The sequence below is a fragment of the Callorhinus ursinus genome, unplaced genomic scaffold, assembly GCF_003265705.2.
Source record: "Callorhinus ursinus isolate GAN/ISIS: 27379988/994484 unplaced genomic scaffold, GSC_fseal_2.0 scaffold43, whole genome shotgun sequence".
In the NCBI taxonomy this organism is placed as follows: Eukaryota; Metazoa; Chordata; class Mammalia; order Carnivora; family Otariidae; genus Callorhinus; species Callorhinus ursinus.
Window position 1 is genome coordinate 10,591,774 of NW_027397105.1, and position 12,278 is coordinate 10,604,051.

General features: G+C 37.8%; 1 protein-coding gene across 1 annotated transcript in view; it reads left to right on the top strand.

Moving 5' to 3' along the window:
- The window catches only part of AKAP10 (A-kinase anchoring protein 10), an 86,873-nt gene that overhangs the window by 52,716 nt on the left and 21,879 nt on the right, over positions 1-12,278 (top strand). Inside the window, exons 8-11 of the mRNA XM_025864025.2 lie at positions 629-765; positions 3,266-3,410; positions 5,419-5,592; positions 11,529-11,638. Coding sequence (XP_025719810.2) covers positions 629-765; positions 3,266-3,410; positions 5,419-5,592; positions 11,529-11,638 — 566 coding nt within the window. The remainder of the gene's footprint in view (positions 1-628; positions 766-3,265; positions 3,411-5,418; positions 5,593-11,528; positions 11,639-12,278) is intronic.

Here is a 12,278-nt window from a genome sequence, read left to right on the forward strand (position 1 = left end):
ATGAAATTCTTTTGTTGCAAAGCAAATGACTATTAAGTAGAGAGGTTTTGGCAAATGAAATTCTTTTGTTGCAAAGCAAATGACTATTAAGTAGAGAGGGGAGGATTTCCAGGCTCACAAAGCACTAACTTAGATACACATTTGCACTCTGCCTCTCCCAAGAATAGAGCTTTCCGTTGATTTGCTTTCTCACTCCCTCTCTTTGCCCTACCTACGTGTAAGTCCGCCATTTATTCAGGTTACTGAGGCTGCATGGAGTGATGGAAATGATCAGGTATAAAAGATTTGGTCTGGTTAGTTTACTTTTTGTATGTTAGCTACTGAGGGACCACTAATCATCTTTACTGTGATTCTTATTCCAGTTCACTTAAGTTTGTATCCAGCAATGTGGTGGGGTTTTTGTTAGTTTTTTGGTTTTTTTCCCCTACAAGAATGGCTTTCAACTTTTCAGTCTCAAAAGCAACTGTGAGTTGCTACCTGGCATGAACTGAACAAGTGGATCTGTTTTTGTTTTTGTTTTTTGTGTATGTCTTATATTTTTAATGGTTGGGCTTATGGATTAGAGATGGTTAGAGAAATATGTTTATAGTCTTTTTTCCTTTTTTTTTTTTGTATTTTTCCTTCCTAGTACATGGAAAAAGAGGATGCAGTGAATATCTTACAGTTCTGGTTGGCAGCAGATAACTTCCAGTCGCAACTTGCTGCCAAAAAGGGCCAGTATGATGGACAGGAGGCACAGAACGATGCCATGATTTTGTATGACAAGTGAGTTTTATTGATGTATTCAACATCTGGCAAATGTTAATTGAGTATTTGATATGTATTTCGGAAATAAAGATGAACAAATCCAGTCTGCTGTCAAGGAGCTCACAGGGAGTAGCATAAAAGCCGCTTTTTATACGGTGTGTATAAGGTTTTAGGATTCTTAGAACAAACATTTCTTCTGGGGGAACGGGAGATTTGTGTGTGGCAAGAAGGATGACGGTGGTGGAGTTCAGGGAGGATTTCACAGAAGAAAGATTAGAATTGGATCCTGAATAATGAATTTTGCTAGCCAGAGAAGGCGGGAAAGAACATTCTTGCTTGACACAAGCAAAGTCAGAGAAACTCAGGGGAATGTGGCACTTTCAGGAAACTTGAGTTTGGGTAAGTAAAACTTGGGTAGGGAATGTAAGAGGAAGATGAAACTAAAGGGAATATATTGAAAAGGGTCTTAGATATCTGTGTATGGGTGTATCATATTTCTGGTGCAGATCTGCATGGCCAGTACTCAATGAATAATAGTTTTTCATTGGTCTTCATTGAAAATGAGAGGACGGCAAAATCTTACAGTGAACAGAACTGAAAACATCTGGTCAGTTGAGTGATAAGCCCATGGCCAGCTGTGCCTCTCTTTTAATTTTCATTTAATTTTTCTTATTCTGTAAAGAAAAGTAATGTGCTATTTGTATCCACAAGCAACCGCTGAGAAGATAACTTGACAGTAGAGGAAAATCCATGGGATGTTAGTTAGGGTTGCAAGAGAGCTGAGTGCATCTGGGTCGGTGGTTCCTGAGCATTGCTCTGCAGGTCCGTGCTGGGCTGTCTGTGTAAGAACCAGCTGGGTGCTTGTTAAAAATAGGTTTCCAGCATTCCACTCTAAGAGATTCTGATTCAGCACATTTGAGGCATGACCCAGGAATCTTTATTTTTAGAAGATACCCCAAATGATGCTGATGGGTAGCCAGATTCAGGATCTAGTCTGATTTTCCCATTTTGCAGATAAAACAAAGACCCATTCTCTCAAAGTCACAGGGCAAGTTAGTGGCAGAACTTGAGCTGGAATGCAATTCTCAATGTTTGCCCAGTGTTTATTTTAGTATAATATATTTGTGGAAAATATTATATAAGAAACATTGTTACATGAATGTTGAAATAGCAAGTGTTTACATTTAGAAATTTGGTGTGGGATGCCCCAAAATTCCAATCATGGAGGAGTATTTACCAACTTATTTGTTACAAGATGGGAGACTATTTGTTAAGAAAAGTCTAATAACAAAAAAATATTTTTTTTATTTTAATGCTGGAACAGAAGAGTGGCACTAGTAGTAAGGTCCTGGCTGGAGCTCAGTTGCCACACAGAGCAGAGACCCTGTTGTCCCACTGGATCCCATTTTCACATTGGGAGCCATTTTTAGATGAAGATCACTGTATGGCATCCCACTGGCACTGTCATTTTGTCAAGTTCATTGTGCCAAATTTGACTTCACTGATGCCAGTTTGGGGTTTTTTTTAAAAGATTGATTTATTTATTTATTTACTTGAGAGAGAGTGAGCGCATGAGGCAGGGGAGGGGCAGAGGGAGAGGGAGAGAATCGAGACTCTCAAGCAGATTCCCCGCTGAACATGGAGCCCGACACAGGGTTCTATCTCATGACCCTAAGGTCAGGACCTGAGCTGAAATCAAGAGTTGGACGCTCAACTGACTGAGCCACCCAGGCCCCTCCATCCCTGTTTGTTTTTATATCTTTATGTATGTTATGTATGTATCATCACAATCATACCTAATCAGTCTTTCTGTATTTGTATCATAGACAAGATTTAGAAGTCCCTAAATGCTTGGAAGAGAACATACATATATTTTTTGCTTTTAATCCTCCTTTCTTTGTTATCCACTTTATAATCAGCTTACCAAAACACTGGTTTTGCATTATAGCTTATGAAGTTAGAAATCTGAGGTAGCATTGATTACTCCTTTTCCTTTCTGCACCCAATCTTCATCAAGTCCTGTTATTCTATCCAAATACATGAAATCCATCTACTTCACCCTCGGTGCTATTGTATTTTAAGTTCCTGCATGTGTATTACCTGTACCTCATAGTTACAGCTATTTGTTCTCATTGTGTCTGATAAAGGGATCTTTTCTGTTCCCTTTCCAGGGGAAAGAACTGTGTCTTACCCTCTTTTAAGTCCATTTCTGTCTCCCAAGTGCTGAACAGAGAATAGGTGCCCATTAAATTTGTGTGATTAATTGATTTGTCTCAGCTGTAGCCTGACCCTCAGCAATCTTAAGAACTAAGGAAGATGGAAGGAGATAGGAAGGTAGCAAGTTGACTCAGATACCTTTGGGGCTATGGGAATAAAGGTTGCAGCACGGCCTCTAGGAACCGGCTCTCGAGTCCTAGATCTGCAGGCTGAATCAAGTAGCCTCGTAGAAGAGTAGGTGCCAAAAGTTGCTTATACTGGCTAGGAGGTTTGGTTTGACTTTGGCTGTCTTTTACCATAGGTACTTCTCCCTCCAAGCCACACATCCTCTTGGATTTGATGATGTTGTGCGATTAGAAATTGAATCCAATATCTGCAGGGAAGGTGGGCCACTCCCTAACTGTTTCACAACTCCATTACGTCAGGCCTGGACGACCATGGAGAAGGTAACCAAGAACTTCAAAAATATTAAACTGCAAGAAGTCTTTACTGGTGAAACCCAGAAAACATAACACGGGGGGAAAAAATGTAACAAAACTGGAAAATTGAAGCGGTGGAGCATAGTGATTAAGAACAGAGGCTTTCAGTCTGACTTGGTATGTATTAATTTAGCCTTTATAGACTGAATGACCTCAGGCACTTACTGAAATTCTTTAATGCCATTTTCCACATCTGTAAAATGGAGATAATATGGATACTTACCTAAAAGTTATTTTAAAGATAAAAATGAGGTAAGATGTATAAAGTTCTTATTATTAGCATTGCATCCATCACATAGTAAGCATTAAAAAATTTTAACGGCTGTTTTTACCACTATAACTAATAATTTTCAAAAAATAATTAGATAGCAGTATTGGGCAAAGTTAGCTTAAAATGACCCAAACACTTCATCAGTATCTATCAGTGGGGTTAGAACACTGGTTTTGTGTATCATAACTTCTGGGGTATCACTAATAGCTTATTAATAATAATGTGTTAGAATTTGTGAATGATTTATTCCTCTAATGAACTAGAGCAAATTTGACCAGGAATTGCACAGAGCGCAGGATAAGTCCATGAGGTTATGTCGTTTATATATGTCATGTGTTTCTAGGTGGAAAAGGGTTAAGTAAGCACTATTAAATAATACTCCACATAACTGAATTTCAGGAACATGGAAGAGTTACATATAAAAATCAAATCATTAAAAAGTTCATGGTAAGCTGAATAGAGTATCAGCTATTGCCCAGGGATAAAAATTTTTTCATGATTAAAATTAAAATCTTTCTGATCTTAAATTAAGAGAAGTTCCAAATCTGTATCATATAAAGAATGTAAACTTTCTGGATAAAAAAGAAAATGAAAATACAGAGATAAACAGAATGTAAATATTTCTTATAAAATGTGTATATGTAAAGAACTTAGTAATTTTAATAGTATCAAGTAGATAAATGAGAAAAAGACATGGATGATCAGTACTTTGAGAATTTCTGTGCTAGGTATTGGTGTTGTAGTGGTAAACAGGAGAAACGTGGTTTCTGCCCTTCTGGAGCTCTGTCTATAAAGAAGGAACATGTTTAACAACACATACTATTTACAGTCATGTACTAACTGCTGTGAAGGAGAAGTTGGTAATAGGAAATGCCAGTAATAAACATGGGAACTTATTCAGCATCATTAGTAATTTTTAAATGGAAATAAAAACATCCATATATCATTGGGCTCTTTTTAAAAAAGATTTTATTTGAGAGAGAGAGAATGAGAGAGAAAGAGAGCATGACAGAGGAGAGGATCAGAGGGAGAAGCAGACTCCCCGCCAAGCAGGGAGCCCGATGCAGAACGTAATCCAGGGACTCCAGGATCATGACCTGAGCCAAAGGCAGTCACTTAACCAGCTGAGCCACCCAGGCACCCCAATAGGCACTTACTTAACAATGATTTGGAAAAACATACTCTGGTGTTGGAAAGCCTGTGTCAAAACATTTACCTTAGTATACTGCAAATGATACAAATTGACAACGTCCTTCTGAAGAGTAAATTGGCCATATATATCAAAGCTAAAATGTTCACACCGTTTAACTCAATAATCACGCACCTGGTAATTTATCTTAAGGAAATCAGTTCAGAAGTAAAAAAATCAATATATGCACAAAGACTTTAATATTTATAACAAGAAAAATCTAATTTCAGATTAGATTCACTCCCTGCATGTTTTCTGGTCACTAAGAAGTCTAAATATCAAGTCTATGTGATAGTTTTATGGCAAGCATTGGGGGGGAGGGGGACACACCTCTAAATTGTACTCATAATTTTAGTCACAGCGTGTGTACACAAAGGGATAATACTTGGAGTATAAAAAGGAAAAGCAGAATCATTTGTGCTAGCTGGTAGAATTGTGCGTAAAATTTTGTTTTCAAATAAAGTTTTAATTGTATTTGATCTCACCTTTAAAATAATGCTTATCCTCTCTTTCAGGTCTTTTTGCCTGGCTTCTTGTCCAGCAATCTTTATTATAAGTATTTGAATGATCTCATCCATTCGGTTCGAGGAGATGAATTTCTGGGAGGAAATGTTTCACTGACTGCTCATTGCTCTGTTGGCCCTCCTGATGACTCTCACCCAGGTGGTTCCGACAGCTCGGCTGCTCAGGTATAAATCAGTTAGCCTCTGCCAATTGGAAGAAAGGTGTACAGTAGATCCTTTCCTTCAAATACCAATAGCAGAGTCTGTTTGGAAGTTTTTGTTGTAGAAGAAACAAAGAAGAAAATACAATTAGCCTACTTACTATATGTTTTAATAAAAATGTCTGTAGTGAACAGTATATTATACTGTAAGGTATTGTACTGTTTCATTCAGGCCATTTTTCTGCCTGACACTCCAGCTACTGCTATCAGTCATCAATAATACCACATGCATTTATAGCCTCTGAAGAGCTCTTTGTGTAATTATTTGGGAAATTTTAGTAACTACATTTGGGATGCTTTTTTTTTTTTTTTAAAGATTTTATTTATTTATTTTGACAGAGAGAGAGACAGGGAGACAGTGAGAGAGGGAACACAAGCAGGGGGAGCGGGAGAGGGAGAAGCAGGCTTCCTGCCGAGCAGGGAGCCCTATGCGGGGCTCGATCCCAGGACCCTGGGATCATGACCTGAGCCGAAGGCAGACGCTTAACGACTGAGCCACCCAGGCGCCCCTGGGATGCTTTTTTATATAATTCTTTTTCTTTTTTTAAGATTTATTTTAGAGAGAGAGAAAGAGCGCCTGAGCATGAGTGGGAGGGACAGAGTGAGACAGAGACAGAAAGGGAGAGAGAACCCCAAGCAGACTCCACACTGAGCGCAGCAGGCTTGATCTCACTTCCCTGAGGTTATGACCTGAGCTGAAACCAAGAGTCGGATGCTTAACCGACTGTGCCACCCAGGCGCCCCTAGAATAATTTTTTTTTAAGATTTTATTTATTTATTTGAGAGAGAAAGAGAGAGAGCACATGAGAGAGGGGAGGGTCAGAGGGCGAAGCAGACTCCCCGCTGAGCAGGGAGCCCGATGCGGGACTCGATCCTGGGACTCCAGGATCATGACCTGAGCCAAAGGCAGTCGCTTAACCTACTGAGCCACCCAGGTGCCCAACCCCTAGAATAATTCTTAATAATTCTTTCTTAATAATTGTATTTCACCAAAGAGTTTTTGGTCTCATTTTGAACTGTAGTGACATTTTGTATATTTTCTTAATCTTTTTTGGTTTTTTGGAGTGCTTTCGTGTATCAAACCTTATCTGATTCTCCCCCAAATTGGGTCATTTAAATGGGTTGTCCCCGAGAGAAGAGATCTAGGAAGGTATTAAGAAGTTAACTAATTTTATTAAAAATCACACAGTAAAGTGTAGAGGCAGAACATATTCTCTGTCTAGTGTTCTTCACCATAATGTAGCATAATTATTTTCTCAAAGTACTGTTGACACATAAATAATACTTCAGATTTTTTGACACAGGGCCTTGGATAAATTTCCTTAATTTATACAACAGTACTATTTATTACCATCAACAAGACTCTCCTTAGTACGTTTTCCTCCTATTTAAATAGCTTATGTAGCAGGTGACCTGCTGAATGTGGTTGCCATTTTGTTTTTTGATATAGGCTAGAATGTCTTGTTGTTATTTAAGCACTTAAAAGGTCTAGGTGCTGACCTTAAAACATATTGTTACATTTTCGGTTGAAGTTTAATATATATACGGAAAACTCAATATATGTAGCTTGAAGAATTTTCATAAACAGACTTGATCTGTGTATCCAGCATTCAGATCAAAAAACATGACATTACCAGTATGTCATAAACCCTCTTGTGCCCTCTTCTAGTCACTGTCCTCCCTGCCAGGATAGCTACTATCCTGACTTTTGATGGTATAGGTTAGTGTTACCTATTCGGAATAGTTATATAATTGAAATCATTCTGTATATGCTCTTTTTTCTTTCTTTCTTTTTGGTACAACTTTATTGATATATAATTCACATACCATACAATTCCCCCATTTATGTTGTATAATTTAGTGGTTTTAGTATATTCATAGAGTTCCTTAACTGTCACCACAGCCAATTTAAAAAGTTTTTCACCTAAGAAAGAAACCCTGTGTCCTTTAACTAATTCCCTCCAAATCCTCCAATTCTTCCAGCCCTAGGCTACTACTAATCTACTTTCTGTCTCCATAGATTTGCCTATTCTGCACATTTCATATAATTGGAACCATATGATGTGTGATTTCGAGACAGGCTTCTTTAACTTAGCATGCTATTTTCAAGGTTCATCCATGTTTAGCATGTATCAGAACTTTATTCCTTTTTTATTTTTGTTGTTGGTTTAAAAAAAATTATTTATTTTAGAGAGAGAGACAGCATGAGCCAGGGGAGGGGCAGAGGGAGAGGGAGAAGCAGACTCCCTGCTAAGCAGGGAGCTTGACGCTAGGCCCGGTCCTAGGATCCTGAGATCATGACCTGAGCCAAAATCAAGAGTCCAACACTCAGGGGGCACCTGGGTGGCTCAGTCGTTAAGCATCTGCCTTCAGCTCAGGTCATGATCCCAGGGTGCTGGCATCAAGCCCCACCTCGGGCTCCCTCCTCCACCGGAAGCCTGCTTCTCCCTCTCCCGCCCCCCCTGTTTGTGTTCCCTCTCTCACTGTGTCTAAAAAAAAAAAGTCTGATGCTCAGCTGACTGAGCCACCCAGGCACCCCACAACTTTATTCCTTTTTATGGCCAAATAATATTCCATTGTACATACCACATTTTGTTAATCCATCAGTTGATGGACATTTGGGTTGTTTCTCTCTTTTGGTTATTATGAATAATGCTGCTGTACAAGTTTTTGTGTGGATATAGGTTTTCATTTCCCTTGTGTATATACCTAGAAGTAGAATTGTTAGCTCAGATCATAACTGTTTAACTCTGTCTTAATTACCTTTGCTTGGGTAACAAGTTTTGAAATCAGGAAGGAAGGGAGAGTCTTCCAACTTAGTTCTTCTTTTTCAAGATGTTTTGACTATTCGAGGTCCCTTGAGTTTTCAAATGCATTTAAGGATCAGTTTGTCAACTTCTATGAAGACTCCAGCCAGCATTCTGATAGGGAGCGCATTGGTTCCATAGATCAATTTGGGACAAATTGCCATCTTAACAATATTAAATATTCTGACCCATGAACATAGATGATGCCTTTCATTTATTTAGATCTTCTTTAATTTCTTCCAATAACATTTTGTAGTTTTCAGGTATCAGTTCTGTATTTCTTAAGTTCTAAGTATTTTATTCTTTTTGATACTATTATAAATGGAATTTTTTCTTACGCTTATATTTTCATTGTAAACATATAGAAATACAGTTTTTTGTAATTGCAGTAAAATTCACCTAACATAAAGTTAGCTGTTATAAGTGTCTAATTCAGTGACATTTAGTATATTCATAGTGTTGTGCAGCCATTACCACTATCTGGTTCCAGACTTTTTCATCACCCCAAGTAGAAACCTCGCAAATGGAATATTAAGCAGTCACTCCCCATGCCCACCTGTGTTTTCTTCTAAGAGTTTTAGGCCTTTGATCCATTTTTAGTTTTGCATGTTGTATGAGGTAAGGGCCAACTTTATTTTTTGCATGTGGATATCTAGTTGTCCCAGGACCATTTATGGACAAAACTATTCTTCTACGTAAATTGAATGATCTTGGCATCTTTGTCAAAAATCATTTGCTCTTAGATACACCGGTTTTATTTCTGGACTCTCAGTCTTGTGTTGATCTACGTGTATCTTATGCCAGTACCACATTGTTTTGATTACTACAGCTTTGCAAATTTTGAAATCAGGAACTGTGTGTCCTCCAACTTTGTGTTTTTCAATTTGTAAGATTATTTTGGCTATTCTGGGTCCCTTGCAATTCCATAAGATTTCTAGGATTGGGTTTACATTGAATCTGTAGATTCCTTTGGAATGTATTGCCATTTTAACAATATTAAGTCTTTTTCCAGTCCATGGACACGGGATATCATCCCATTATTTAAGCTGTCTTTAATTTCTTTCATCACTGTTTTGTAGGTTTACAGTGTACAAGTCTTATATGTCCTTGCGTCATGTTTTTCCTGAATATTCTTTTTGATATTATAAATAAAATTTTCTTAATTTCATTTTCTTATTCATTGGTAATGCATAGAAATAAACTTTTTGTGTTGACCTTGTAACTTTACAAAACTCTTTTGTTAACTCTAATAGTTTTCTTGTGGATACTTTTTTTTTTTAATTTTAATTTATTTGAGAGAAAGAGAGTGAGTGAGAGAGAGAGAGCACAAGCCAAGGGGGAGAGGCAGTGGGAGAAGCAGACTTCCCGCTGAGCAGGGAGCCCAATGTGGGACCCAATCCCAGGACCCTGGGACCATGACCTGAGCCAAAGGCAGAAGCTTAACCAACTGAGCCACCCAGGCGCTCCTTTCTTGTGGATTCTTTAGAATTTTCTATATATAAGATTGTGTCATCGGTTAATAGAAATAGTTTTCTTTCTACCTGTCCACTTTGAATGTACCTTTTATTTCCTTGTCTTGCCTAATTGGCTTAAACTTGCAGTACATTGTTGAATGGAAGTGATGAAAGTGGGCATCTTTGTTTTATTCCTGACCTCATGAGGAAAGCTTTCAGTTTTTCATCTTTTAATATGATGTTACATATGGGTTTTTCATAAATGCTTTTTATCAAGTTGAGGAAATTTCCATTTCTAATTTGTTGGATTTTTTTTTTTGGATCATGAAAGGGTGTTGGATTTTGTCAAATGTTCTTTCTGTATCAATTAAGATGAGGTCATCTGGGTTTTGGTCTTTACTTTATTGATACGGTTGTACTACATTATTTGATTATCAGGTGTTAAACCAACCTTGCATTTCTGGGATAAATCTCACTTGATCATGATATATAATTATTTTTATATGTTGCTAGATTTGTTTGCTGGTATTTTATTAGGATCTGTACTTAGAAGAGATTGACCTTTAGTTTTCTTTTCTTATGATGTCCAGTTTTGGTATCTGAGTTAACAGTGGCCTCAAAGAAGTGTTCTGTCTTTTTTTTTTTTAAGATTTTATTTATTTATTTGACAGAGAGAGAGACACAGCAACAGAGGGCACACAGGTAGGGGAGTGGGAGAGGGAGAAGCAGGCTTCCTGCCGAGCAGGGAGCCCGATGTGGGGCTCGATCCCAGGACCCTGGGATCATGACCTGAGCCGAAGGCAGATGCTTAACGACTAAGCCACCCAGGTGCCCCTGCCTCTTTCTTTTTAACTATCTACCCTTCTTGGCACATAAAGAGAACCCCTCCCCCTCCCCACCCACTGTAGAGTATGTTCTATAAGTGTCTATTCAATTTTTATTTTATTAATTTAACCTATACCTTAGTCATGGATATTAAGGACAGTTCCCAACTTTTGTTATTTTAAACAATGCTACAGTGAATAATAATCTTGTATATTAATCATTTTGTGGAACTGAGTCTGTCTGTAATTTAATTTTTAGAGGTGGAATATCTGGGAAAACCCGTGGCTCCGGTATTTCATAGAAACACCAATTCTGACTTGCTTTTTTTGTGGGATGAGGAGCGGGAGATGACATGCTGGAGGGGGACTTCCTACACTCATCTGGCTGGTCATTTTAGGAGGGTTTCTTTGGCTTCTCCTTTGTCACATAGCCTCACTGAAAATCAAAAGTATTCATGTTTATTTGTAAAAGGTAGCTAAGCTATGTATGTCTGGGTGGATGGGAGTCTTGCACACTTGGGAATGTAATGCCTGTGAAGATAGCACGTTTGTTGGAACTTAGATCATAAAGAAAACAAACAGATTTGGCATTAAATGCATATGTTGTACATTGTAATACTATGCTTTCCTCCTGTAGTTGTATATTGAGGTTACATTTCAGAATCGTTGCTGTTCAGCATCTCCATAATGATGGGGTTGAGTGAGAATTACATGTATTTCAAATACTGAAGATTTTGTACAAATCCGTCATAATCCAAACCTGGAACTGTTTGATTCCCGAATAACATACTGTTAATTTTACAATTTCTGTTGCAGTCCAGTATGAAAAAAACCAGTGTTAAAATTCTGAAAAATTTTGATGAAGCGATAATTGTGGATGCTGCAAGTCTGGATCCAGAATCTTTGTATCAGCGGACATACGCAGGGTAAGTTTAACTAGTGTCTGGAATTTGTACAAGTCTACCGAATTTTGCATCTTTTATGTTTTTATTTAAAATTTAAAAATTGTTTCTAATCTACTGTTACATACCCAGCACTTTTATATATAGTATGCAAGTAGACCACAGTTGAGAGTGGAGGCTCGGGAGCAACTTCCTCGGTTTTAATCTTGGCTCAGCCACTCATTGGCAGACTGTCTCGGTGTTTTCATCTCCACTTCATTCATTGGGTTGTTTAGGGGATTAAATGAGGTACATGAAAAGCATTCAAAACCATGCCGGGTATCTAGTAAACACTCCATAAATATCATTACCATCATCATTCCACCACACTAGACAAGGTTGATGAGTATCATATGTATGTGATATGTTTTAGGTTATATCTCTTCCCATATTTCATTTGGTTCATTTGTTAGCTATTTCAAAGTCTGTCTTAAAACCATAAATAAAAATAAAGTACAAAGATGCCAGCATCATTTATTATGGACTGTATAACAAATACTTGAAAATGGAATAAAATTATTGCTTTGTATTTAAGGATTGGATGTTTATTTTATCCTGTAACAAAAAGACATCAGTTCATAGCATATGCCACTTGCCAATGTTTACCACAGATCAAATCATAAAA